General features: G+C 34.5%; 1 protein-coding gene across 23 annotated transcripts in view; it reads right to left on the bottom strand.

Annotated features, from left to right (window-relative positions):
• Nucleotides 1–27,936, bottom strand: part of FIP1L1 (factor interacting with PAPOLA and CPSF1) — a 72,901-nt gene that overhangs the window by 23,912 nt on the left and 21,053 nt on the right. For 12 of the 23 annotated variants that reach the window (XM_054582172.1, XM_054582175.1, XM_054582178.1 and 9 more), the window contains 2 exons: nucleotides 5,885–5,978; nucleotides 3,716–3,872 (listed from right to left, as the gene is read on the bottom strand). In XM_054582172.1, coding sequence (XP_054438147.1) covers nucleotides 3,716–3,872; nucleotides 5,885–5,978 — 251 coding nt within the window. Of the gene's footprint in view, nucleotides 1–3,715; nucleotides 3,873–5,884; nucleotides 5,979–22,961; nucleotides 23,070–27,936 lie in introns of all 23 variants that reach the window. The other 11 variants (XM_054582165.1, XM_054582166.1, XM_054582168.1 and 8 more) reach the window with 1 other exon arrangement.

Genomic DNA, 27,936 nt, shown 5'->3' with positions numbered 1-27,936 from the left:
TAAAACCTCATTTAACTGATTTTTTTTTAAATCTGACTTCCGCTCTTTACATCTCTGTAACTTTCCTACACACATACACACAAAACTTCAACTTGAAGAAAATGCTTAAAAAGAAAAACAAAGCTTTTAAGACATGTTATTGGGGTGAATCACATAATCCAATAATGTAGCCTTCTTGACACAGGTAATGATTCGCTTCAACATAGTTAATGAAATAGGCTTTCAAGCAAAACTGCCTGGGTTATTAGAATTCTGGTTCTGCTACTTTTCTAGCTAATGTTTAAACTCCTTGAGTCCCAGTTCCTGCATCTGTAAAATTATTTCTACTTCTAATGCTGTCAAGAATAAAACTGAGTTAATACAAGAAGTATGCTTAGAACAATGTCTTCAATAGTTAAGCATTAAACAAATATTAGCTATTATTTGTTCCATTACGCAGTGAAAGAAACCACACTAATACAACAGATGCGGTCCACTAGAAAATGAAGATAGATTTTCTGCAAATTAGGGAAGACCTTGAATAATTACTATTTGTTTTTAAGATATGGTTAGTACAGCAACTAGGAACCAGATTAAATATTTTTCCATTTAAAAAATACAAAAGTCTTGACATTAATTTAGAACCACAGGGCCCTGATATGTTTATTTTGCCCTCCAATACAAAACCTCTTCTATTTTTCATACTAATCTATTACAACCAGAAATACTTCATTCTCTCTGTTACTAAGGTCTCATGAATGTTGGTATATGTGTGTTTCAGGCGGAGAGGAGGCAATATACTCATCCTCTTCTATTAACTATCTGACAGTAAATGTCCTCTGAATGAGCATTGTCTATCACACCTCACATTGCTAAGGAGTAACTATCTATTTATACAATAAGCCAACTACAGAGGTGACTAAAAATTTTATCCTCCAAAACAGGGCATTTCTGAGTGAATAATTATGTAGAGGAAAAAGGTATAAAGTAGCACCATTCTAGGCAAATCTAGATATACGGTCACCCTATTTATTAAAAAAAATGGGTGTAGCACCCCAAAATATGGGCTTAACATATCATTACTTATTTGTCCCATCATATACAGGACTACAGTTTTAAAAATTTATACATTTGAAAGCCAATGTTAACAGAAGCAAAATTAAAATATGTTTAAATTAATTCTCAAAGATTTTTTTCCTTTTAGTATTTCTCAACAGGCACAAAGAAAACCATTATTTCTTCTGGAAAAATGGGGCTTATTTATTAAGGCAATCAATACTTACAAAAACCCTCTCTCGAGTTGGCTTTCTTTCATTAGCTGCTTATGATTCTTAAGGTGATATAAATTACAGCAAACTCAATAGAACATACTGTAATCACATGGTTCTTTGGTAAGTAAGTTAAAATGTAGCTTTAGTCAAGGCCCACATGCAGCTGGCATATATCTATGCAGCCATAGTGTTGTTTGAAGCCAGTGCCCATTTTGATTGGTAAGTGCCTGTGTGACTGTACCAACTGTCAACCTGAAAATCTCCGTTACAGATATATAAATATGTTTCTAACTTAATTAACATATTTAGAGTATGTCAAGCATAAACAAGACATCTGTGATTAGTGCTGTGGGGGAACATACTCTCCTCGACAGCTTACAATCCAGTAAAAATGAGGAGTAGTTCCGTTAGCCTCAACCTAGAAATATTTGGTTTTTAATATGAATTGGTATCTTCCCCCACCTCACTCCAGCAAATACACCAATGTTAGAGTACTGCTTAAACCAGCATTAAAACTCATCTGAATTTGTATTTCCTAAATGTTGATAGGACAGCATGAAGTGCAATCCAAAAAGAAGCATCAAAGAAAATCTGGATAGTTATTTAAAATACAGAAAGCATGTGCTTGAAAATTAATATTGAATACAGAGCTTATGCAACAGAAAAATAATCTGTCACAGAATAATGTCACAGGTAATGTATACATTATTAAAAGATTTGTTACCCTTGTAAAGAAAGATTATATGGCAAAATATGGAGTAATTTTATCATTTAAAAAAAGCCTACTGCCAGATAATGCCACTGTCTATCAGCAATATCTTCCAGAGCTACTAAAGATTGTTGTATCAGTGACATATTTATTTTTTCATCATTACTATATATCACCACTCTCTCACTTTAATAAACAGCTAGTGTTGAACTACATAAAATGTTAGCCATCTGGAGATATACTATTTAGCTAGTAAATAAGAAAACTTTCTTAAATGACTTTTAGTACCTAATAAAATTTAAATAAGGTTACAAAGCAATCTAGCATAAGACCTATTAACACATATAGTAATCATCTTTTAGTCTCATTAAATCAAATATGTTCAAAATGAACTATTTCTATATTTTATTTTTTTCAGAGGACAAAGAAAGCACTTATGAATCAGTAAGTTCTCATTGCTTCCCCTTATTTAGTTAATTCTCAACGTATTAAAGACACAAAAATCTTGGGTCAAATCACAACTTTGGGTTGTATATTTCAGAACAAAATATTCTTGTTGGAACAAGAATTAACGAACTTTAGAAATAACGTTGCCTGGAATAAGCACCTCTAATCTATCCAGTCTTCTCTTCCTCTATTTTTAAGACAAGATTCTCTATTGCCAGAGACATTTTTCATAATAATTTTTAAATCCTTTTGAAGATAGAGGTGACAATGGAAGGAAATCAAAGTTGCTGTGGCTGAGGGGCTGAGAGATAACTGACATTTAGAGTCCAAGGACTGCTATAGGAAAGGACATTTGTGACTCTTTGCCTCTATACTCTGATCCTAACTGACATTTTAAAAATAAGATAGCTCTCCTGTAAATGTGAAGTGAGCAAGTGGCCATTGCTCTTAGGCATAAACTGACATATGTTACAGCCTTAACATATATTACACATGTACTCCTGATTAGGAATGATAGCTAATTTTTTTTTACCATATACTATGGGCATTCTCCGTAGGAAAAAAGTAATTATTATCTCAACCAATCCTGTTAGTTTCATTAACAACTGTTTACGGGGAATGAAATTAAAAGCTTTTGGGAATAAAAAAAAAGGCTACTGGATGAAAGGTTGAAAGTATAAAATTTGGGGATTATCTGTAATTTTTTTTCTATTGCCACTGATCTAATTTTTAATAAATAATCAGAAGTGGCTACAAATATGACAAAAAACTTTACATTAAATATTGTGTCTCATTTAAAAGAAGTAAATACCAGGTACCTGGCACCCAGAAGTAGTCTCCTAAAAGGAAACCAGGATACAAAGAAAGAAGATGACCAGACTGAGATTTTCATTTTAAAATTCCTTCATAGGTTGTTTTTTTTTTTTTTTTTACCTACTCCAATTCTAAAAGTATCTTTAAAAGTTTTTCAAAACAAGTTTACATGATTTATAATTTAATATGGACTTACACAATGAGGAAATTTAGTTTGGAGAATATGATCATCATTTTGGATCATAATTTTAATATCTGTACATTCTTCTCTATTTTAGCAGTCTCTTTTCTATGTTGAAATAGCAAAACATGCATTTATCTGCTTCAGTGTGAATCTACTTAAGACAACATAATTTTGTGTCTATTATTTTTACTGCGGTGCAATAAGTGAAGATGTTATTTTTGAAATATATATTTTAATTGTTAAATTCAAAACAAATGAAACATTCATGGGTTATTATTTTTTTCAAAACCGAATGTCTTATGTACTATTTACCTGGTGGTGGAATCAGAGGTGGAGCAGTGCTGACAGTTGGAGGAGGTGGGAGAAATGGAGGAGGAGGAAGGTGAGTGGGAGGAGCTCCCGGAGGGAAAAATGGAGGTGGTTTGCTAAAGTTGTTGTCTACTTCAGTAGCAGATCTTTCAGAAAGGACCTAAAATTAGAGCATAGTTTATTAAAAAGATGAATAAATGTCATTATCTGAGATTAAACTCAATAAAATAATTTCATTTTATCTAGCAATCAAAGTAAAAAGTTTTATTTAAATACACATATTTGAGGAGGCAGGACTAATTTTCTGTGTGTGATGTGTGTGTATATACACACGGATGTAAGCATACACTTGCACACATATTTAAAGCAAAGAAAAAAAACAACTGAATCATCACAGGAAAGTTCTTAATAAGAAATAATTAAGTGATAAAAATATTCTAAACAAGAGAAAATTAAGTACTTTATAAATAAAACGTAATAAGGATTACCTTTATTACCCAAAGTTAAAGTATTCAAATTTAAGCAATGTAGTCATTAGTGTCAGATACTAGCACTAAGAAATTAACGCAGCAGAATCGGATATTTATTTTAACAGGGCCTGCCATCACCAGGGCGCTAAGAGACCGGAAAGCACGCATCAACAGGGTGCAAGAGGGAGCCAGATACATAGATAACCTTTTTGTGTGGCCCTTGTAACTTTAAAAACAAGGGTTTCTATTTGAAAAGTAAAAGTGTTTACAAAATACTGACCTGTGTGAACAGGTAAGGGACAGGCACCAAATCTACAGGGGACTGGCATTTAAAAGTTGGGATTTTTGACAAGTTTCCTGAGGGGTTTTAATGTGTAAACACGTTTAGAAAACATAGCAGAAACAGGCAACATAATATTGAATATAGAGATTATACTTCTCAAATCCTTACTAAAGCACATCATTTAAACATATAATCCTTCCTTGCATTAATTCTTCCTGTATTTTTGGACAGCAATTTTTTTGTAAGGCCTATGCTGATAAGCTATTTTTTAATGAAGGAAATAGATTTATTTTTAAAGATTATAGAATTTTGATGGTGGGGGGAAAGAAAAAACTATCTTCATTTTAGAAATGATTTACTTTTAAAGATGCTAAAAAGAACACTACATGATTAATTTATTAAACGTAATGGAAATCAAAACACTATGGACATTTTTACTCATGAGAAGAAAATAACTAACAAAAGAGAAACAGATACAGAGAACAGACTGCCAGCTGTCAGAGAGAAGGGGACTGGGGGGGTAAAAGAGGTGAAGGGATTAAGGGGAAAAGAAATGAAAAACTCTTCTAGACAGCAGCATGGAGATTACCAGAGGGGAACGGGGTGGAAGAAGCCATTAGAGGGTATAAGGGGGAAACGCATCATGATGGGAGGAGACTTGGGGTGATGAACACAAAATACAATATACAGATGATATATTATAGAATTGCACACCTGAAACCTATATAATTTTATAATCAATATCACACCAATAAATTCAGTAGAAGAAAAGGAAATAGGTAATAAAATTAAGTGTGGTCAAGCTAATAGCTGAAAAGTTTCAGTTGCTACAATAATAACTTAAATTTCCCCAGGTACTAATCACTCATCCCCTTTCATCCTTACCCTTGTAAACACAGGACTTATTTGTTTTATAAGAAAATCAAGAAAAGCCACGTTATATAAATTATGATATATCCATATAATGAAACTATTATAAAGAGATTTTAAGTTATATTTTTAAGAATATGAGAAAATGCAAATGATAATTTCAAATTTAAATAAAAAAAGGATACACAAAAATGTAATAGTATCCCAATCTTGCTTAGTGACAAATAAGAGATGTATCAGAATGTTTAGAGTGGTTATGTTTACATAGTAGAATTATCAGTGGTTTTATTTTCCTCTTTAGTCTTTCCCCATATTTTCTTCTTTTTATCCAATGAAGCCATACATTGTTTATAACAAGGAAAAAAAATCTTACTAAAGAAGACCCAAAGGTTATAAATTCTAAATGGAAAAGCTTTTGAAATAAAAGGGTGACTGACTCTGTATTTTAAATCTCTTTGTATCACGTAACACGATGAATATATATTGAATAAATTAAAACATGCTTATATTTTTTAAGTTAAAAAAATAATAATTTTAAAAATACTAAACCTGTATGTTGCTATTTTCATTTGCCCGTCGCCTTCCTTCAACTCGGCTGATAGTTATAGTCTGACCAATAACATCAATTGCCCCAGGCAATCTCCTGTAACATAAAAATTGAATCAATTCATTTTCACCTAAACAGATATTCAAAAAAGAATATAAAATATCAGGCGAGAATAAATTTAAAACCCTATGCAATGTACTTTAAAATAAAATTAGATTATAAAACACATTGAAAAAACTTGACTAAATTAATTAAACTTTTCTATTTTGCATGGTCATAAAAATTATATTCTTATTAATAAGCTTGGACCAACATACCCAATGATGATTATAAGGTTAGATTTTAAGTATTTTTATAAGTTTTCTTCTAAGTTTAGTATTTTTTAATACTATCCAACTGAATTTATCCTTGTGGAACTGAATCAGGTAGCAAATGCTAAACAAATGGAAATAAGTTTTGGCCATGATAATTATAACAAATAGCACCGCTCTATTACAGGAAATTTTAGAAATACCCCTAAAAGGCCTGAAAAGAAGTAATATTCATTTTGACAAAGGATATTTTCCTTAGTGACTTACATTTCTGATAACTTGCCTTTAGATAGAAAAGTTCAAATATTTAAATGCCTGCCACACCTTCAATTCTATTTACACTGCATTAAAGTATATGAGTAGATGGAAAATAGTCTGCCTTGTGGCATATTCAGCAGGAAAATCTAGTAAGTTAAATTTTTAAAAACTGTTAAAAGCCATTTAGTGTGGTTAAGGACTTGATAGAAAGTATATATGCTTAATAAGATACAGAAATGACTTGTAGGAATAGGCAATGAAAAATGGATGTAAATTATATGAATTTCTTTTTCATCTATTATTTCAGTTATGAACAATCCTGCCTTTAAATCTTTATGAAAACAACCAAAATACCATACATCTGTCCAGTCACCAGATTACGTTCCTAAAATGACTAAAAATGGCAGCTACAATTTGTTGAATGCCTATATATTTTACCAAACCTCACAGTAATCCTTAACTTAAAAAAATTACTGTATGCTGTTAAAAATTATAAAGTTAGGGCTCAGAATGATGTCACTGACCTCAGTAACAATTAAATGGCAAAACTAACTTTCAAACCCAAGTCTGATTCCAAAGCTTATATAGACCCTTCCCTTGAACAAAGCTGCCTTCCACCAAGATAAATGGCCTTGAGAAATGCAAGGCTTATGGAAAATCAAGAATTGGTATAAGCTTGCCTCAAGTGAAGCCTGAAAAGCCCCATAATTTTAGGCACACAAAAACAAAACACACAGCCCTTTTGAGTATACAATGGTACTTGAAATGTCTTAAATTACAACCAATTCCAACTTACCGTCTTGCCCACTTTAAGACTCTGTTCTCTATAATTTTAATCCAATTTTTTTAAAAGTGCAAGCCTTTCCAATTTTATGACTGGGTCATTGACTTCCTAGGGTTCCCTCATGATCAAGAGTGATTTTACTTAAATTATACCCTTCAATATATCCTAGCATTAACATATTAGAAAAATCCAAATACCTTTACCATAAATATTGTTCCAATTTCTTCTCCAAAACTTAAAATAATTATAAAGCTATGCCCACTATAAACTTCCTATCAAAGTACATGCTGTTAGTCCTTAAAAAACTTTGTTAAGATTTCTGATACATGCACAAATCTCAGATTCCAACATCCTAACGACAGAAGTATGTATTCTGAGGCCCAGGATTTTCCTCACCATTTATTGCTACAAAGACTTCATTGTAAAAATCTTCATTTCTACTATTTTTTTTCCCATTCTTTTCTATTCTCAGTTGCTGGACTCTCTTCTTTCCATACTTTTAAATTAAAGCCATGAAGAATAATTCTCAGAAATTTGGAGTTGCAATTTGGACCGCAAATTCTCCAAATTGGTAAAAGTAGCAAAAAAAAATCTAGATATAATATTCCAATTTTTGTGCTGGGGAAAATATTTCTATAACCTTTTACCATGGATTTAAAAAACTCTGCAGCATACAGGAGTGCTTACTTATTAAAGTTCATCTTAAATATCATCAGAAAAGTCTCATTTTTCTCAGCTTTAGATGGATTGTTTAATTACTAAAGATTCAAAATGGCATACACTATGCTTTAAAAACATACAAACGAGATATGAATCTTAAGAAATACATTATCTCTGGAGGAAATCCAGAAATTTTTAATTCCTTACATTTCCATAAAAATAACACCTCCTTGCCCAGGCATTTTTATAATACATATTAATTTACCTTAATCAGAAATGTGAAGGTTACCATTTTGTTTAGAAATGTTTTACAACAGAAATATAAGTATATACCAAAGTTACACAAAAGCACATAATATTTAACATAGATGAGTAATTAAACAATTCAATATTATCCTGACATTATGGAAAAAATACTGAACAGTATTTTTCTAAACATTTTTCATATAATACTTTTTACTTCAGTACAAATTATAAAAGATCTAGTAAAGCGTCACTAATACGATCTTCTATGACTTGGATTGCCACATAGCACAAGATTAACTGGGCTTACAAACTTGTCAATAGGCAGACAGCTAATACAGCTATGAAGATTCTCTTCCTGCTACTGGACTCAATCATATACAGTAGTAAAAAGCTGAAAGAGACAAACTAATCACAGTGATATCTACAGTTTCATTAATCCACAGCGTAATACAGGTACTGAATGTTCACCAGAGACTCTACCTTTCCTCCCAGCAGATACATATAAAAAAATCTCTAATATAATTACATTAAAATGTCATATTTTGATGATTCTGATATTCCAGAAAGTGTATGAGGGCTGTTTATAGAAGAGATAGAACAGAAATTTTAAAAGTGGCAAGGTCAGAGCCAAGGGAAAATGGACCAAAGGTTAGTTAGCAATCTTTTGTCACAAATTTATCTCTGAGCTTATTTAACAACAAAAATAAAGGACATTATTAAAAACAAAAATCTTTAATGTGCATAAGACAAAAACAAAGCATTATCTCTGAAACTGCTGTTCCTAATAATAATAATAATAATAATAGCTGGTGTTTATTGTTCACCTATTATGTGACAGGGAAATACTGCCCTAAACACTCTATATATACAAGTGCTCCTTGCCTAACAATAGGGTTATGTCCCAATAAACTAATCATAACTTGAAAATACTGTTTCCATTAAGTCAAAATATACTTAAAACACCTAATGTACAAAAACATCATATCACAGCTTAGCCTCCCCTACCTTACATGTGCACAGAACACGTACATTTAGCCTACAGTTGGGCAAAATGATCTCATTGTTGATGCCTGGCATCATGAGTGAGTAGCTTGCACCAATCCAGTAAAAGATCAAAGATCAAAATTCAAAATTCAAAATACATGTTCTATTAACTGCATATAACATTTACACTAATATGAAGCCAAAAAATCATCAAGCCAAACCGACATAAGGTGGGGGACCATCTGTATTTACTCCTCATAATAGGTTGCAACTATTATTATTTCCATTTTATAGATGAAAATAAATGGAAAAAATTTTCTCCTTTCAGACCACCTCAAGAGTAAGTATGATGGAGTACAGTAGTTTTTAAACCTTTTAGACCACAAAACAGCTCCTTAAGAAATTAGTTTGCAAAGCAATCTAGTACATACATTATATAAGAAACTAAGTTTCACAAACAACACTTAAGCTTACTATAAGGAAAAGGTAAGATTAAAATCAAAATTTTATTAATATCTAAATATAACACAAAAAATAAACAATACAAAACCAAGAAATATTTTGTGCCTGAAACCACCAAATTGATTTCACATCCCACTAGTGGACCAGAATTCTGTGTTTTGAAAAACACTGAAATAGGGACAAAGTCTCCAATATTTCTACAGTAAAAGCAAAAGTGAATTTCAGTGCGGTTTCTCAAAATATTCCTCAACACTGGGTGAAACATAACAATAATGCACAATTCAACAAAGGTAATTTAATATCAGGGCAAGTAAAACAATATGGTCTGAGTATACAGCCCTCTTAATAACTGTTGGGCTTGATCTAAGAATTTATTTGTACTTTGGAGCAGGAGTCCTCACCTAGAATATCTGAAATACAAAGGGATCAGGAGGTCCCTGAACCTAAATATACGCATATGTAATTATGTACTTTTCAGGCAAGAGTCCACAATTTGCAGCAAATTTTCTAAGGGGTTACTGTTTCAAAGAAAGTTTAGAACCACTATTGTAAAAGAATTAATGAATTATATATCCTTTGCAGAAATCTATTAATGCTGATTTCTCACATCAGAGCTTCTAATAAGAACTGGGCACAGGCAGTTCAAGGGTATATTCTCCAGGGTGGAAAAAATCCCTAGAATGTGGCTATTTCATATTCTCACGTTAAAGACAGGTATCTTTGGGATGAATGTCTAACTCGGGCCATACATCTACACAGATGTCTGTAACAGTACTGCATGAAAAACTGGTACATTTTTAAAGCTACTTAGGAAGGAGATGAGCCTTGAAAGACATATAGAATAGATTTAGCCACATAGGATGGGAATGGGAAGAAATGAGATATAGAGATGAATGTAAACAGAGAAAGGATGTGGAGAAAATATTATATGCAGAATTCCAATTCAGCAAATAGACTACTAATCTGTTTGCAAGAGAAAAAATTTAATCCACTTTTGATAGTGGTTACCAACAAAAAGACTTTCAAAAAGACAAACAATATAAATTAAATAAGGGGATTCCAAGAGGGATGCAGAGTAAGTGTAAGTTACACTAACCTGCTCCCAGCCTCAAATCGAATTTACAGCTAAATCATAGAGCAATCAACCTGAATGACCAACTAAAGGCTAGCTGAACTGATATACTATAACCAAGAATTTACAGAAGAAGCTGCATAAAGACTGGTAAGAAGGGCAGACACACAGAAAAAGCTAACTCCCGCACCCAGGTGCAGCCGCTGCTGGGGGGGATATCACAGCTGCAAAACTGGTTGCAAAACTCCCTCACTCCAGGAGCCTGAGGTCTCAAACCCATATAGGTATCCCTAACCCAGGGCAACAGAGATGGGAAGAGCAGCCCCCATGGCATCTGGTGGTGAAAATCGGTGGGGGTTCAGTCTGCCTGGGAGGCCCAGATGCCACCTTTTCAGGGCCTAGCACTCCTGTTGTTACAGCAGGAGCCTGGGGAGTGGACTGCCCGGTCTGAGGGCTGGCGAGCACACTCTGCCATACTCAGGACATGTGGAGGGGTCTGCTGGCTACACCCAGCAGTGACTTTTGGGGCCTTCTTTTCTGGGGAGGCTCTTGGCAGGGACCTAGACAGTGACTAAACTGTGAGGCTTTGGAAAGAGGACCTGTCTCCCCACCTGTAGAATCACTTGGCCACCTCCAAACTGCTCAGTTCAGCCAAGCAGGAAACTAGAGTGCTGCTCGGGACTTTCAGAGCCTCCAGGGGAGGTTTTTATCCAGGAGCACACGGTCAAGGGCTGAGTGTGTGGCTATGCCCTGGAAGGGACTGAAGGGAGGCAACCACTCCTATCTTCCCTAGGAGCTCAGCCTGCCATACCCTTGAGGAGGGAAAAAATGCCCACCTCCATCCTAAAGGCTCATGGGCATCACTCCCACTGGGAAACTGGATCAGCCATGCCAAGTGCCCTGGATACCCCTACCTCGCTGGGCTCAGTTCCGGAAGAGGACGGAGAAGACTGAGAGCAGCTCAGAATGGGGACATTCAAAGGACAATTCCCTCAGAGGAGCTGGAATGAAGTGCCTAGCCTGGTCCTGTGGGCTAGGCTGGCGTAATACACAATGGGAGACTCTTTTGATCTGTTCCTGAGCCCTGAGTGGGCTGAATTTGCTCCCGAAGAGTACACTGCTGGATGCACACATCCTGAACCTGCAGCAAGCCCCTCCAGGAATAACTACACCTGGAGACTGGCAGAGACTGAGTGCTTTGGCTCTGGAGAAGGGGACACTCTTTCCTCACTGAGAGCCTATGTGATTCCCAAGCAGGGCACCCATTAAGCCCCTTCATCCCAACCCTGGTTGCCACGCCAGTGGAAGGCACTGTGGTTCGTGCCCAGCCTAGGCCCACTCTAGCCTTTTCTCAGAAAGCTCTGGAGGAAGACCAGGCAACCTCAAGGGGCAGCGGAGGCGAACCTCAGGGAGCCTCAGTCCATTTACAGATCTGTCTCCAGCTGGAGGAGGCCAAACCTTATACACAGACTGGACCCTCCCATGCACACCCAGGTCCAGTGGACAGACACAAACAGTAAACAGCACAGTGGCTCCAGACAGGTAACTCACAACTGGTTATGTATGTCTAACATTAACCTGTACCTGAACCCTACCCAAGAGGACCCTGAACCAATACAAGCAGTGGTGGGCCTAAGGCCACACCAGGCTCTGACCCAACTAGCTACACAGGTGGCACACCTAAAGGGGAATTTCAGCAGGCACAAGACCCTAGAAGGAACAACTTCACTTCATGGGACATCCCCTGCACAGCATCTCATACACAGTGACTGAGGTTTACCCTTATACTTTTCCAGCCTGAAGAGTTAACTCTACCCATGGAAGGGCCAACAGCATTCATGATTCAACTACAAGGGTTGCACATAATCCACAAGAAACACTCCTAGAGCACCAAGCTCAGGTGATCTAAAAGATTGTGCCAATGAGGCCATACAACACACTTTTATCACAAGGTCATCATACCAAGCTTGAGAGTCATAGCAGATCTACCTAATATACAGAAACAAAATGGGGAGACAAAAAAATAAGGCTCAAATGAAAGAACAAGAGAAATGCCCAGAAAGAGAACTAAATGAAATGGAAACAACCAAAATACCAGATGCAGGATTTAAAACACTGGTTATAAGGACATTCAAGGAGAAGAATGGATGAACTCAGTGAGAACTTAAAGAAACAGTAAGAATTAAAGAGGATGCAGAAACCATAAAGAAGAACCAGTCAGAAGTAAAGAATACACTATCTGAAATGAATATACTAAAAAGAATCAACAGCAGGATAGAAGCAGCAGAGGATTGAAACAGCAATTTTGAGGACAAGATAACAGTAAGCACCCATGCAGAACATCAAAAAGAAAGGAGAATTTTAAAAAAATGTAAGTTTAAGGGACATCTGGGACAACAGCAAGCTTAATAACATCCACATCATAGGGCTACCAGAGAAGAGAGTGAGCAAGGAATAGAGAATCTGTTTGAAGGAATAATAGCTAAAAACTTCCCTAACTAGGTTTAAAAAAAAAAAAAAAAAAAAAAGGCACCCAAGTTCAGGAAGCACATAGAGTTCCAATCAAGATTAATCCACAGAATCCCACAATAAGACACATCATAAACAAAATAACAAAGGTTAAAGACAAACAGAGTCTTAAAGGTAGCAGACAGACAGTACCTACCAGGGAGTTCCTATAAGGCTGTCAAAATCACTTTAGGCAAGAAGGGATTGGCATGCAATATTCAAAGTGATGAAAAGCAAGAAACTGCAACAAAGACTACCCTTAAGACTACTCTTTAAATGATCACCAAGAAGGCTATCATTTAAAATTGGAGGTAAAATAAAGAGTTTCCCCAGACAAAAAAATAAAAAATACTAAAGGAGTTTATTACCACCAAACCAGTATTGTAAGAAAGGGTAAAAGGACTGCTTTAAGGAAAAGAAAAAGAGAGATACACAGGTATAAATAATAAAATGGCAACAAATATCAATAATAAATGTAAACAGATTAAATGTTCTAATCAAAAAACATAGTGTACCTGAAAGAATAAGAAAACATGACCCATAAATACGCTGTCTACAAGAGACCCTTCTCAGTACAAAAGATACACACAGAATGAAGGTGAAGGGATAGAAAAAAATATTCCATGCAAATGAAGAAAGCTGGGGTAGCAATACTTAACATCTACTTCAAAACAAAGGTCATACAAGTGACAAAGGTCACAACATAATACTAAAAGCGTCAATCTAACAAGAGGATTTAACCCTTGTAAACATACATGTACCCAACATAAACGCATCAAATTATATAAAGAAATTCTTGGTGGATATTAAGGGAGAGAACGACAGCAATATAGTCATAATGGGGGATTTCAACACCACACTGTCATCAACGGATACAACATCTAGATGAAAAAAAAAAAAAAGAAAAGCAACAGGGACCTTAAATAACACACTGAATTGGATGGATGTGTTTGACATTTAGAACATTTCATCCCAAAACATTCTTCTCAAGCACATGAACATTCTCAAAGATAGACCAGATATTAGGACACAAAGTAAGTGTTAACAAATTCACGAAGATTGAAATCATATCAGCATCTTCTCTGACCACAATGGTATAAACCAGAAATCAACGACAACAACAACAATAAAAAACAAAACTGAAAAACATTCAAGTACATGGAAGCTAAATAGCATTTTATTAAACAATAAATGGATTAACAATGAGATTAAAAAAATTAAAAATTACCTATAAACAAATGAAGATGAACACACGACAACCCAAAATTTATGGAGCACAGTGAAAGCAATGCTCTCTGAGAGGGAAGCTCATAGCATTGCAGGTCTACCTCAAGAAGAAAGAAAAAAAGTTTCAAACCGTCTAACCTGACACCTAAAAGAACAAGAACAAGAAACAAAGTCCAGAGTAAGTAGAAGAAAGGAAATAATTAAGATCATAGCAAAAATAACAGACCAAAAAAAAAAAAAAAAAAATCAATGAAACCAAAAGAGGGGGGGTCTTTGAATAGACAAACAAGATTGAGGAACCATTAACCGACTGAGTAAGAGAAAAAAAAAGAGAGAGAACCCAAATAAATTCAGAAATGAAAGAGATATCAACTGATACCACAGAAATACAAAGGATTGTAAGAAAATACTATGAAGTCTATGCCAACAAATTGGACAACCTGGGCAAAATGGATAAATTCCTAGAAACATAAAATCTTCCAAAACTGCATCAGGAAAAATCAGAAAATCTAAACAGACTGATTACAACTAATGTATTATAGTTAAAGCAGTAAACTAAAAACTCCCAGCAAACAAAAAAGCCCTGAACCAGGTGGCTTCAAAGGTGAATTTTACCAAACATTCAGAGAAGAACTAACACCCACCCTTCTCAAACTATTCCAAAAATTTCAAGAGGGAAAACTTTCAAACTCTTTTTACAAGGCCAGCATTATCCTAATTCCAAACCCTGATAAAGACATTGTAAAGAAATAAAATTATAGGCTAATATTCCTGATGAACATAGATACTAAAATCCTCAACAAAGTATTAGCAAATTGGCCCTAGCAATAAATCAAAAAGATTATCCCTGGCCAGTGTGGTTCAGTGGGTTGAGTGCTGACCTGCAAACTGAAACACTGCCAGTTCAATTCCCAGCCAGGGCACATGCCTGGGTTGCTGGCTGGGTCCCCAGTTAGGGGCATGTGGAAGGCAACCAGCTGATGTATCTCTCACACACTGATGTTTCTCTCTACTTCTCCCTCCTTTCCCCTCTCTCTAAAGATAAATAAAATCTTTAAAATAATAAAACTCATTAAAAAAAATCATACACTATGATCAAGTGGGATTTTATTCCAGGGATGCAAGGTTGGTACAATATTCACAAATTAATAAACATGATACACTGTATAAACAAAATGAAGGATAAAATCACATGACCATACCAACAGATGCAGAAAAAGCATTTGATAAAATGCAGCACTGATTTATGATAAAGATTCTCAGCAAAGTGGGAACAGAGAAATCGTAACATAATAAAGGGCATATATGAGAAACCTACAGCCACACATATTCAATGAGCAAAAACTAAAAGCATTTTCCTTACAATCAAGAACAAGACTGGGATGTCCACTTTCACCATTATCACTCAACATAGCACTGGAAGTTCTGGTCACAGCAATCAGACAGGAAGAAATAAAAAGTCATCTAAATTGGAAAGGAGGAAGTAAAACTGTCATTATTTGAGGATGACATGATATTGCACACAGAATACTCTATATCTAATAGATATACCTAATCTGTATCTAATACAGATACCGACTGAGTAAGAGGATCGGTATCCTCAGTAAGAGGTAATATAGATTAGATATAGATGAGATATATCTATTAGATATAGAGTATATCTAATAAATAAATCTGGCAAAGTAGCAGGATACAAAATTAATATTCAGAAATCGGTGGCAGTTTATGTACTAGTAATGAACTATCAGAAAGAGAACTTAAGAAAACCATCCCATTTATTACTGCAAAAAAAGAAAAAAGAAAAGAAAAAGGGACCCAGGAATAAATTAAATCAAGGAGGTAAAAGACCTATACTTGGAACACTGTAAGACACTGAAGAAAGAAACTGATGAAGATGCAAGTGGAAGCGTATACCATGTTCAGGGGATACAATAATTAACATCAACACAACTCCTGTTAAAATATCAATGGCATATTTCATACATCTAGAACAAAGACCCCCAAAATTTATATGGAACCAAAAAGGACGCTGAATAGCCTCAGCAATTTTGAGAAAAAATAAAGTTGGAGGTATCACAACACTGGTATCAAACTATACAACAAGGTCATTATAATCAAAACAGCCTGGTACTGGCAGAAGAACAGGTATATTGATCAATGGAACAGAACAGAGCCCAGAAATAAACAAACCCAACCTTTATGGTTGATTGATAATTGACAAAGGTGGCAAGAGCATACAATGGAATAAAGAGTCTCTTCAATAAATGGAGCTGGGAAAATTGGACAGGTACATGCAAAAAAAAAAAAAAAGAAAGAAAGAAAGAAAGAAAGAAACCAGACCACCAACTTACAACGCATACAAGAATAATCCTGAAAGAGATAAAAGACTTCAATGGAAGTCGTGAAACCATACAAGCCCTAGAAGAAAATATAAGCAGAAAAAAATCTCAGATGTCTCTTGTAACAGTATTTTTGCTGCTATATCTCCTAGGGCAAGGGAAACAAAAGGAAAAAAATGAACAAGTAAGACTACATTAAACTAAAAAGCTTTTGCACAGCAAAAGAAACCATCAACAAAATGAAAAGGGAACCTATTGTATGGGAGAACATACTTGCCAATGTTCCATCTAATAAGGGCTTAATTTCCAAAATATGAAAAGAATTCATACAAATCCACACTAGGAAAACAAACAATCCAGTTAAGAAATGGCAAAAGGACATGAATGGACACTTCTCCAAAGAGGTCATACAGATGGCCCAAAGACATATGAAAAAATGCTCTATGTCACTAATCATGAGAGTAAATTAAAACCACGAGATTATCAACTCACACCTGCCAGAATGGCTACCATGAATAAGTCAACAAACAAGAAGTGGTAGTGACAACATGGAGAAAAGGGGACCCTTGTACACTGTTGGGAATGCGGACAGGTGTAGCCACCGCGGAAACCAGTATCAAGTTTCCTCAAAAAATTAAAAAAGAACTGCTTTGTGACCTAGTGATCCCACTTCTGGAAATATATCCTAAGAATCCTGAAACACTAATTTGAAGAAATATATGCACCCCTATGTTCACTGCAGCACTATTTACAATAGCCAAGATCTGGAAGACGCCCATGTGCCCATGAGTAGAGGAGTAGATTAAAAAGCTGTGATATATCTATACAATGGAATACTACTGGGTCATAAAAAAGGAGGAAAATTTACCTTTTACAACAGCATGGACTGACCTGGAGATTTACTATGCTAAGTGAAATAAGCCAGTTAGAGAAAGACAAATACCATATGATCTCACCTATATGTAGAATCTAACAAACAAAATAAAACTGACAAACAAAATAGAAACATTGACATGGATACACTGAGCAGACTGACAGCTGTCAGAGGAGACGGGAAGAGGGACTGGATGAAAGATGATGAAGGGATTAGCCAAAAAACATATATGTAACACAAGGGATACAGACAACAGTGTGGTGATTAGCCAGACGGAAAGGGGAGTAGAGGTTAGGGGCAGATGGTCATTGGGGAAGGGGGAGGGACCAGAATGGGGATGAAAAGAGACTTTGCTTGTGACTACAGACACACAATGCAGTGTGTAGATGTTTTGTTGAGTTCTATACTTCAAACCTGTACAGTTTTGCAGACCAATATAATTGCAATATGTTCAATTACAAATTAATCAATTAAGAATTACATATAAGAAAGGGCTCTGTGAGGCTGTAAAATGTTATGAAATGTCAGTTCTCCTTATAGCTATGATAAATCTATCATTTTATTTTGAAATCTAAGATGTTCAATTAACATTTGATTTTCATCTTTATGTCAATCCAGAATCCAGTCTCTAAATCAGTGGTTCCCAACTTTGCCTGCACATCGAAATCACTGGGGAGCTTTTAAGAATACTAACGCCTTTGAGTACACACCAGACTATTTAAATTGGAGTCTCTCCTCACATAAGCAGCAATCATTTTTGAAGCTCCCCAGATAATTCCAATATAGCCAAAGTTGAAGACTACATACCCAAGAAAATAACTTATATTTGTTCTTTCCTATAAAAGATTTAAGCCCTGGCCAGTGTGCCACAGCTGGTTGGAGCATCGTCCCATAATCCGTAAGGTCACGGGATTGATTCCCAGTCAGGGCACATAAACCAGATTGTGGGTTTGGGGGCATGTGAGAGGCAACCAATCAATGTTTCACTCTCACATCAAAGTTTCTCTCTGCCTAATCCTTTCCCCTCTCTCTATGATCAATAAGCATGTCCTTGGGTGAGTGAAAAAAGAGAAAGAAAATATGAAAGTGGTTGATAAAAAACAGTATTTAACTCCTTATTATTAAATACATGTTAATATAGTCATACCTATAAAGGTCTGACAATTAAGGTAAGTATGTCATTCACTACAGAAATATTTTTATATTGATCTCGTTTTGCGTGGACAGTACTGCTTCTATACATTTTTTTACTTTCAAAAGCACAAGAACAATTTTCTCTATAGTGTATACACAGTTTATAAGAAAATTTAGTATATTTTTTACGAAGATTTATCAACCAAAAATCTGTCTAGAAAAGCAATATATGCTCAAAATTAAAATGACAGTATTTATAACTATCTTCAGGACATGTAATTTATTTTCTTCAGTACTACACCTAAAAAGACTGATAACGCCTATGATAGGAGCAGAGATTCAAAAGGAGCTAAAACTTACTGGATGCCCTCCAGTAAGTGCTTTCACAAGCTTAGAAATTATTTAATTCACAAGTAGGCTGCAAGTTAAGTTTATGACCAATTAGTTTCTCTTTCACAGATGTGAAAAGAGGCTCTTTTGTACAGTGAAGTGCCAGCACCAGGATACAGGCTCAGGTTAAGACCAACTCCAAAACCTTTCCCTTCTTCAACAAGAAGTATTTTCTATGCTAATTTTCTGGGGCCTGAATTTAATGTTTGCTTTTTAAGCTATACTTTAAAAAAACAAAAATCCTTAATGCCTAAAAGGGAAAGATGCTAAAATCTGACTCACTGGGAGACATGAATGTGTTCACTGGGCAGTCAAGTATACTCACTTTTATACAGAGTTTGGAATAAAGCTTTGCCTGCCATATTTATGTTTACTTTTATTTTTAAATGCATCATTGATAGAAAAAGATACTGTACAGTGAATTTTTAAAAAATAAAATAAAGGCCTCCATATATCTAGTTACACAAAGTCTTACAAGCTACATAACAGAGAAACATGCAGAGTGCTCAATCAAATGCTATGAAGGTATAGGCACATCTTTCCAGTAAATTATTTGATAAAAACATAATAGTATGTAGTGCAAGAACAAATGAAAAGGTCTCTCTGAGATTTAATGTTCATTTAATATCCATTTTTATTACTATAAGTTTTATGCTTGTCTATAAGAATGCAAGCAGATTTAAATACTTCAGTGGTTCTACAATGAAAACAATTTAACTATTCTTCCTTCAAGAGTCTGAATCAGTTAAAAAGTACTGACACTGATAAACAAGATTAACAAAACAACCTGGGATCTGCAACCAATTACCCAAGAGGAGCAGAATTTGATATTATAAAGTGAGGGGGAAAAAAACGCAGAAATAAACTGAACATTAGGGTAAGTAGAGCAATCATCCATATTACCAATCTCAATTTTCTGTGTTAAACTGCTTTATTCTTCTACTAATTGGCTTTATAAGAGTTATAAATCTGAATTTGTAACACAAACTTGCACTAATAAAATACCATTGTTACACACACAGTTGGCTTGAAGAGCACTATTAAATGAGGTTTGAAAAACAGTTTTATATAAATTAAGAGGAACAAGCATGAGATAAGAAGTCTGGGTTCCCAAATATAGTAACTTATGAAAAGGCTCTCAATCATTGTTTAATTGCTCATTACAAAGAGACTTAAGCAATACTTAAGAGCTGGAATTTCCTTTTCTATCTTACACTATATATAAGAAAGTGTGTGTGCGCGTGTACCATTTTTAAAGAGAAAAGTAGCTTTTATCTAGAGGTTTTTTGTTTTTAATTTTCAAAAAGATAAAACACATGTGGAAAGTATAGTGTCAAATTTCCTACTACCTACATTCTGTGAGACTAATCACAGAATCAGAATGAGGAGTTGTCTTTCCAAAGCATCTTTTTTGCGGGGGAGAGGGAGTTATATATTGTAAGCACTGAAATATATCACTTTCAGGTATGAGACTCTTTTCCCTGTAAACTAGCCATCTTATTTCAAGAAATAAACTACTGTACCGAAAGACAACTATTTTAAGTAAAATATTCCACATTACATGATTGATATGAAAGGAATTCCAGATGTTAAAATATTAGCAAAAGAAACAAATATAGTTTAAAATTACATTGGAAACAATGGATTTTTAAAGTATTTCTATGTCTTTGTTTATGAAAGTCAACTAGTCTGAACTATAGGTATTAAAGGCAGAAAACAGAGGAAAGCAGCCCTGGCTTTGCCTCTTAATTAGGCATGAACTTGGTCAAGTTCCTTAATTTCTCAGATTTCATTTTCCATGTAAACCAGGTACTAGCCATAAAATAATTTCAGGATTAACAGGGCTTCCAGATAACACAGCCTAGCCCTATTTTACAAATGTGGAGAGAGAGGCCTAAAGATTTTAGGAAACTGTTCTAAATTCACACATGTGCAAAACCATACCTAATATCCAAATCTAGTACTTATGCCATGAAACAGCTGTCTAAGTTTAGTCATTCTTTATATGCAAAGACCTTAGCTACTGTTTCATTACCAACAGCATGATGAAAATGAAAGCTCTTATTGTGTGGCCCTTTTGGGATCAGTAAATAGGCTGTCCACATAGTTGGACAGGTAAGATAGATAGATAGATAGATAGATAGATAGATAGATAGATCTCTCTCCAGTGTTTCTTTATGCACTATGTGTTATAACAATGAAGTTAGTATTGTATAGAAATTATACTATTAGCACAGGTATTAAACTTTCAGGTTCCACAGGAATATTAAAGGTCAAAAGATTCATAGACTCCACACTTGTCAGATCTGACTTTTCTTTATTTAGAATAACCCTTGAAATTACTATTGGTTCTTCAAGAATTTTAGTTTTAAAAACCAGGATCAATCAATATTATATAATATATGAAAAATTCAAGCGGTACTTTTAAAATAATAGTAATATATGCAAATGTTTATTCTATAACTTGTTAAAGCTACATATGCAATTGACACATTTCTTAGAATATAAATAGTACAGGGTGGGGCAAAAGTAGGTTTACAGTTGTTTGTATGGAACATAATATAATAAATAAATAACAATACAAGAATAAACTGTTTTGCATACTCAAAACTGTAAACCTACTTTTGCCCCCCTCTGTGTATTTCTTTCTACATGAATTACTATACTTACAGTTTGGATAGCCTTTCAGAAGTGAAAATATTTTTGACTTTGAGACAAATACCCACTTTTGAGAATAACTAAGCTTATTCTTTTCAAAAAAGAAATCTTAACAAAGCAAGTTGACTAGAAATTCCTACTACTCTTGAGAAATCGAAAGTAAAGACTCCAAAGAAAACTAAATCCAAGAAAATAAAATTTTGATGTTTCCTCCCTCTGCTTTTCTTTTAGATTTTATGGTCAAAGATATCTAATCATAATTTACATAATTGAAGTCTATAAATGAAAATAATTAAAAGCATATAACATCAAGCTGCCCAGGAAGCTTACAATTCTGTAACAAACTTCTTCTGTCCTCTAGTATGTTGTCACTGTTTAAAAACTTCAAATGGTAAATTAGGAAGGTATCTTAAGTCTCTACTTCTAAGTCAAGCAAAGTATGATTGCTCAGACCGATTACTACTGGAATTGCACTTTCGTACCCAAATATTGGCTTCTCACTACATCCCTTAGGGTAAAAATTATTCTTCCCATTTTATAGATTCAGAGAGTTTGTAACACCCACCCAAGGTTGTATACTTTGCAAATGTAAGATTTAGAACACAAACCAAAGTTCTATGGTAGAGCATGAGTGGGGAAAAAAAAACACCCCACAGCAACAATAAGGAAAATAGTACTTCCTAGGATAAATTTTCAATGTTTTTTCTTGTACATTGTAGACCCACTTACTAAAATGGTAGGTTCATGCACTGCAGTTGGGATATAAAGACTGGAAAACAGTAGTGGAGTACAATTTTATTGGTCCTAAATACTAAGAAGCTAAATTTTCTTCAACGAATACTGAAAAGCATCCATAGATTTTTAAATAGGGTGCAATATGGGAAAGAAGAATTAAACCTGCAGCAAGGGGGAAAGAAAAATTTGCTGAGCACCCATTAGCATGGTTCCATGCAATTTATATTATAAAATGCTAGAGAGATGAGAGGCATGACACGAGGTGATAAGGCCTGATTTATAAAGTAACTTAAACCACAAATACTATACTGAAAAAATCAAAATTTAGGGGGTAAAAATATGGCAGTCTAATAAAAATTTATTATCTTACTAATAGAACAAAACAACACTGATGATCTAAACATCAGGGAGTATCCAATGTTTAAAAATAGCCTTACCTTAGATCAGGTGATTCGGCCCTCCCATATCGATCCTGCCACTTCCCAACGCTTGAATTGGCTTTTCTGGAGGCAGTACTTGTCTGAGACTGAGAAGAGGTGCTGTTTCTGGCGAGATAAATTTTCTATGTTTTTTCTTACATATTGTTGCCTCTGACCCCCCTTTGTTTTGTTTTCTTTTTTTTCCTTGACATACTTTTCCTAAAATCCTTTATGATGTTCCTATAGTAGCATTCTGTTCGTCACATAAAATAATTTGCTGTGATACTGAGACAGCTAGTGGATATAAATGTAGATGTGTTATCAACATTTTATTAACTCTCTAGAATAGTTCTAGAAATATTTTCTAACATAGATGGTACCAAGTCAAAATGCAGAGATAAGAACCAAAGGCTTTCTTCAGGTTATATGTTATCAAGAAATAAATTTCTGAGCTTTTATGAGTTAATGACATTAATTTCTGCAGTTCAACAAAACTTATTCAAAATTGTGATATTTCTTTTCCTAGATTCTTCAATAATAGGTATTAGTATTGTTAGGGTAACCAGTAACACTCTCATGTGTTTCATAAAAACCTACACTAATATTTCATAAAAATTCATGTCAAAATAATTTAACTCTTTAAACACACACATACGCAGGCACACGAAGAATAAACCAGAAACTAAATGAAATGAAAATGGTTATTGAAAGGAGTGAATGAAACAGGGGATAGAGCGACAAATCTGAATATGCTTTTGGATAGCCTTGCCTTTGGAACTATGTTAAATGTTTTATGTATGTAAAAAATAATTATGTCAATAAGCATGGAGGAAAAGAAATGCTAATACTGAATACAAATGGAAGCAATAAATCAAATTATATTTTAAATGGTTAATATCACTCTGAAACTTTTAAACACAGTACTTTGTCTATATACCCTCAGCATAAAAAAAAAAAAAAAGAATTGCAAAGGTATCTTGTACTCTAATAGGATTTTTGTAATGGTAGGTACAGAAGTTCTAATGCATTTTATATGTATTATAAAATGAAGCAAATGAGAAATATTGAAGTTCTTGGGAACAAAGTTTTTTCACTGTGGAAAAGGGTGATGCAGTATGTAATAGGAAAAGGAAAGTAGAACCTGGTGGTGTCAAACTGAAAAAGAAACGATTACATGATTAAAATTTATGAAGAGAACGTACATATGGCAATTTCACATTGAAATTGTTTCCCCCCCCAAACTCTAAATGCGGAAAAGACCTGCAAATACACACCCCAGTAGCAATAAGCATAATTAGTGCCAAGACCTTGGTTTCTAATTACCAATTCCCATTAAAAGGCATCAGTGTGACAAGAAATGACTGCTTCCAGGAAAGGGGCAGGGAAATTACAAGATAAGCCTAGAATATCTGGTCATGCTAGAAAGTAAAAAAAGATTCTTAAAAAATAAAAAGATGGGGATATATCAAAAGGTCACGGGAGCCAGTTTGAAGAGGCTCCCATGGACCAAATCTAGAACAATCTGAGCATGAATATCAACTACAGTATATATAAATCATATATATATAGTTTATATACCACAAATAAGTCATGTTTATAGGCTACACAGACTCTCACACATACAATAAAAATGAGTTTGCCTGACAAATAAATAAGTGAGGAGAAAGGGAAAGCCGATTTTTAAGTAGAATGCCAACTAATAAATGTAAGAGAATTAACAGCTAATCACTATTTTGTAGCCATTATTTAATAACTGATTAAAGCAAAAATCAATGGATACTAAAATTCCTGGAAAGTTCTAAGAGAAAGAGGATATTTATGTAGTCTCCTTAGGTTCCTTATTAAATACAAAGGGGAAAGACAATAACTTTGCAGTGCAGAAATCCAAAGGACACAACCACAAATAAGTGATTAAGTTTCCCTCACTAATAATGGGACAAAGTGACATCATGTACCTCCAGGATGATGCACTGAGGACACAACATCACTTACACAGTATTCCTGCCCCCCAAACAACCTGCATCTAATAACAAAGAAATATCAACAAAACGATTGGAATGTACTCTTCAAAATTCAGTATCAACAAACACAAAGAATGTCAGAGATGCTATCACAGATTAAAGAAGAACAAAGAGATAAGAAACTTAATTGTAATAAATGATCCTGGACTGAACACTAAATCAGGATGGAAAGAAAAGAACTTCCATAGGAGAAATAATTGGCAAAATTTATGGCTTGTATTGTCTTAAATGACACTACTGTCTTCTCCCTAAAGTTAATAAAATTTAACTTTCAAAGATGTCTCTCTAATCTCCATAAAAATAAAAACCAAATATTTAAATAGGGAAATACTTCACAATCTCCGAAAAGTATCCTTTTGACCAAGTGAAGATGAATCCAGAAAACAAACTTTCCTAATGAAACTATCCAAAAGTGACATGCTGGTTAAGTTTCCATAGGGGCTGTGTTGGTAATTATCCATTTTTTTTTTAGTAGTGAAACTTCTAATTTTTCTATCATTCTTTACTTCCTTTTTACTGTCCTTTATCCACCACTGTCCCCCCATCTCTCCTTACACCCATGGTCCATCATTACAATCATTCTCTCAAGTACATTCTCACCTTCCTTGTCCCTCTATCCTATTGTCCTAGTTTGTCTGGAATAACCTCAACCTCTGTTAAATCCAACCACAGCTTCTCTTCATAAACACATGAATACTTGACAAGGGCAAGAGAAACACAGGAGAGCAAACTGACTTATTTTATACCCATGGCCATTAACCTCAAGAAAAGCTCGAAATGTATAGTTTCTCTCCATGTCATCAATTTTTCACGTTACTAACTCATTCCAATCAGCATATAAAATGCTGTAATTTCTCCCATCTTGAAAAAAAAAGCACTTTCTTAACTCCACATTTCTCTACAGGTACTGCCTAAAATCCTACTCCTTTCCCCTAGTTTATTCACCTCTAAATTGACTACTTCAGACCTATCTCTTCTCAAATGTTCAACACCTCCTTCCACTATCCTCATTTTCACCAGATTCTTCTGGTGCTGAGAAAAAAATTAAAGCAAGAAGAAGAGAGGTTTCAATTGTTCTCATTGCCATTACTCACCCACCCACCTTCACCATATTCTGCTTTCCCTCCTGTTACTATGAGTGAATTGTCCATGCCCCTTCCTAAGGTTAAACTCTCCACTTGCATATTACCATCCCCTCCCCTGACCTTCTTAAGGTCACTGCTCTAACAACTGTCCCCTCTCTAGTAATTCATTCTCCTAAGTATACAAATATGCTGTAATTTCTTTCATTCTGAAATACACTTTCTCCTGATTCCACATTTCCTCCAGATACTATACTATCTTTGCCCTCCTCAAAAAAGAAAAAAATCCCCAAAATAATTATCCGTATTTTCACATTCTAATTCCTCTCCTCCCATTCTCTCTTGAATCCAAAGTCTTCCCAAAGTCTTTTTTTAACTTTCACCTTATACCACTAAAAATGATTCTTCTGGTCAGGATCACCAATGACTTTTGCATTTTAAAATCCAAGTCATTCTCAGTTGTCTTCTTCTTGGTCAATCAGTACCATTTGATGGGTAACCATTCTTCCTACTTTGAAATGCTTCCTTTTCAAGATATACATGGGGTTTTCTTCCATCTTCACTAGTTACTCTTTTCTACTGATGGTCTTACTGGCTCATCCTTATTTTCCTTACCTGCAAAGAGTACCCCAAGACTCTGTCCTCTTACCACTTCTCTATTGTCACATACCTCTTCTGTAATCTTATTCAGTTTCATTTCATACTATTTAAATACTGATCACTCTCAAATTTCTATCTCCAGCCCATATCTTTCATCACTCCCTCAGATCCATATATCTACTTCCTATGCAAATTTTCCACCTGCATGTCTAATAGGCATCTCAGTTTTACTGTATCTTAAATTGAACTCTTAGTCTTTTGCCTGCCAAAGTCACCCCTCCTGTAGTCTTTTCCATTTCAGATATAAAAGACATACAGTTTTGTACCCTTTGAAGTGTATCCAGTATGTGGATACTCCTCACCATCTGCACCATTACTACCTTGGTCCAAATTACCATTATCTCTTGCCTAAATAATAGTTAAAATCTCTTAACTGGCCTCCCAGTGTTTGCTCTTAATACATCTGTAGTCTGATCTTAATATAGCAGTTGAGACTTTTAAAACCTAAAGCAGATTATTTCATTCCTCTGTTCAAATTCTGATGATGACTTCTCATTCATTTCCCTTATAGGAAAGCCAAAGCCCTCTATATAATCTGACCCAAGTTTAAAAAAAAAAGAGGGGGATAAGTATGCAAAGTACAAGAAACTGCTATTGATTTTTAAATAGTTTAATTTAATTATGATAATAACAAACATCTATAAAGTATTTATTTACTATGTAGGTACGTCCCAGTGTTCTAAAAAGCTGTACATAAATTAATCCATTTAATATAATAGACATAACTACCCTGTGAGGGAAGTATTATTACTATGTTTTACAGATCAGGAAATGAAAGAACAAGATTAGGGGATTTGTCCAAGGACACAAAGCTAGTAAGTAAACAGAGCCAGAATTTAGAGTCTGGCTCTAGAATCCAAGCTATTAAAATCACTCTACACCATAGACCACCATAAACTCAATGAATGAAAGTTGACCTCTTTTAAAATATTAAAAAAAAACCCACTACATATTTAAAGAATATTCCTCATCTAGCATAACTGCTTAGCCAAACATTTTATGACATTGCACTAGGTCTAAATAATTGTATTTGGAAATGCCCATGACTAATAATTGTTAAGATGAGAAAGAGTCAAAATTTAATGGCTTTGTGACATTTAATTTTAGCTGAAAGTTTCAAGAATATCTATTTCAGGACTAAACTACATAAGGTCTCTTCTTGCATTTGTATATTATAAAATATAATCTTTTAAAGCAATTCAAAATTGCAGAATAACAAAACCAGGTAAC

The sequence above is a fragment of the Pteronotus mesoamericanus genome, unplaced genomic scaffold (genome assembly GCF_021234165.1).
Source record: "Pteronotus mesoamericanus isolate MK-2021 breed Mesoamerican mustached bat unplaced genomic scaffold, CSHL_Meso_final contig_68, whole genome shotgun sequence".
In the NCBI taxonomy this organism is placed as follows: domain Eukaryota; kingdom Metazoa; phylum Chordata; class Mammalia; order Chiroptera; family Mormoopidae; genus Pteronotus; species Pteronotus mesoamericanus.
Note: the sequence above shows the minus strand (reverse complement) of the source record. Positions and strands in the feature narration are given on the sequence as shown.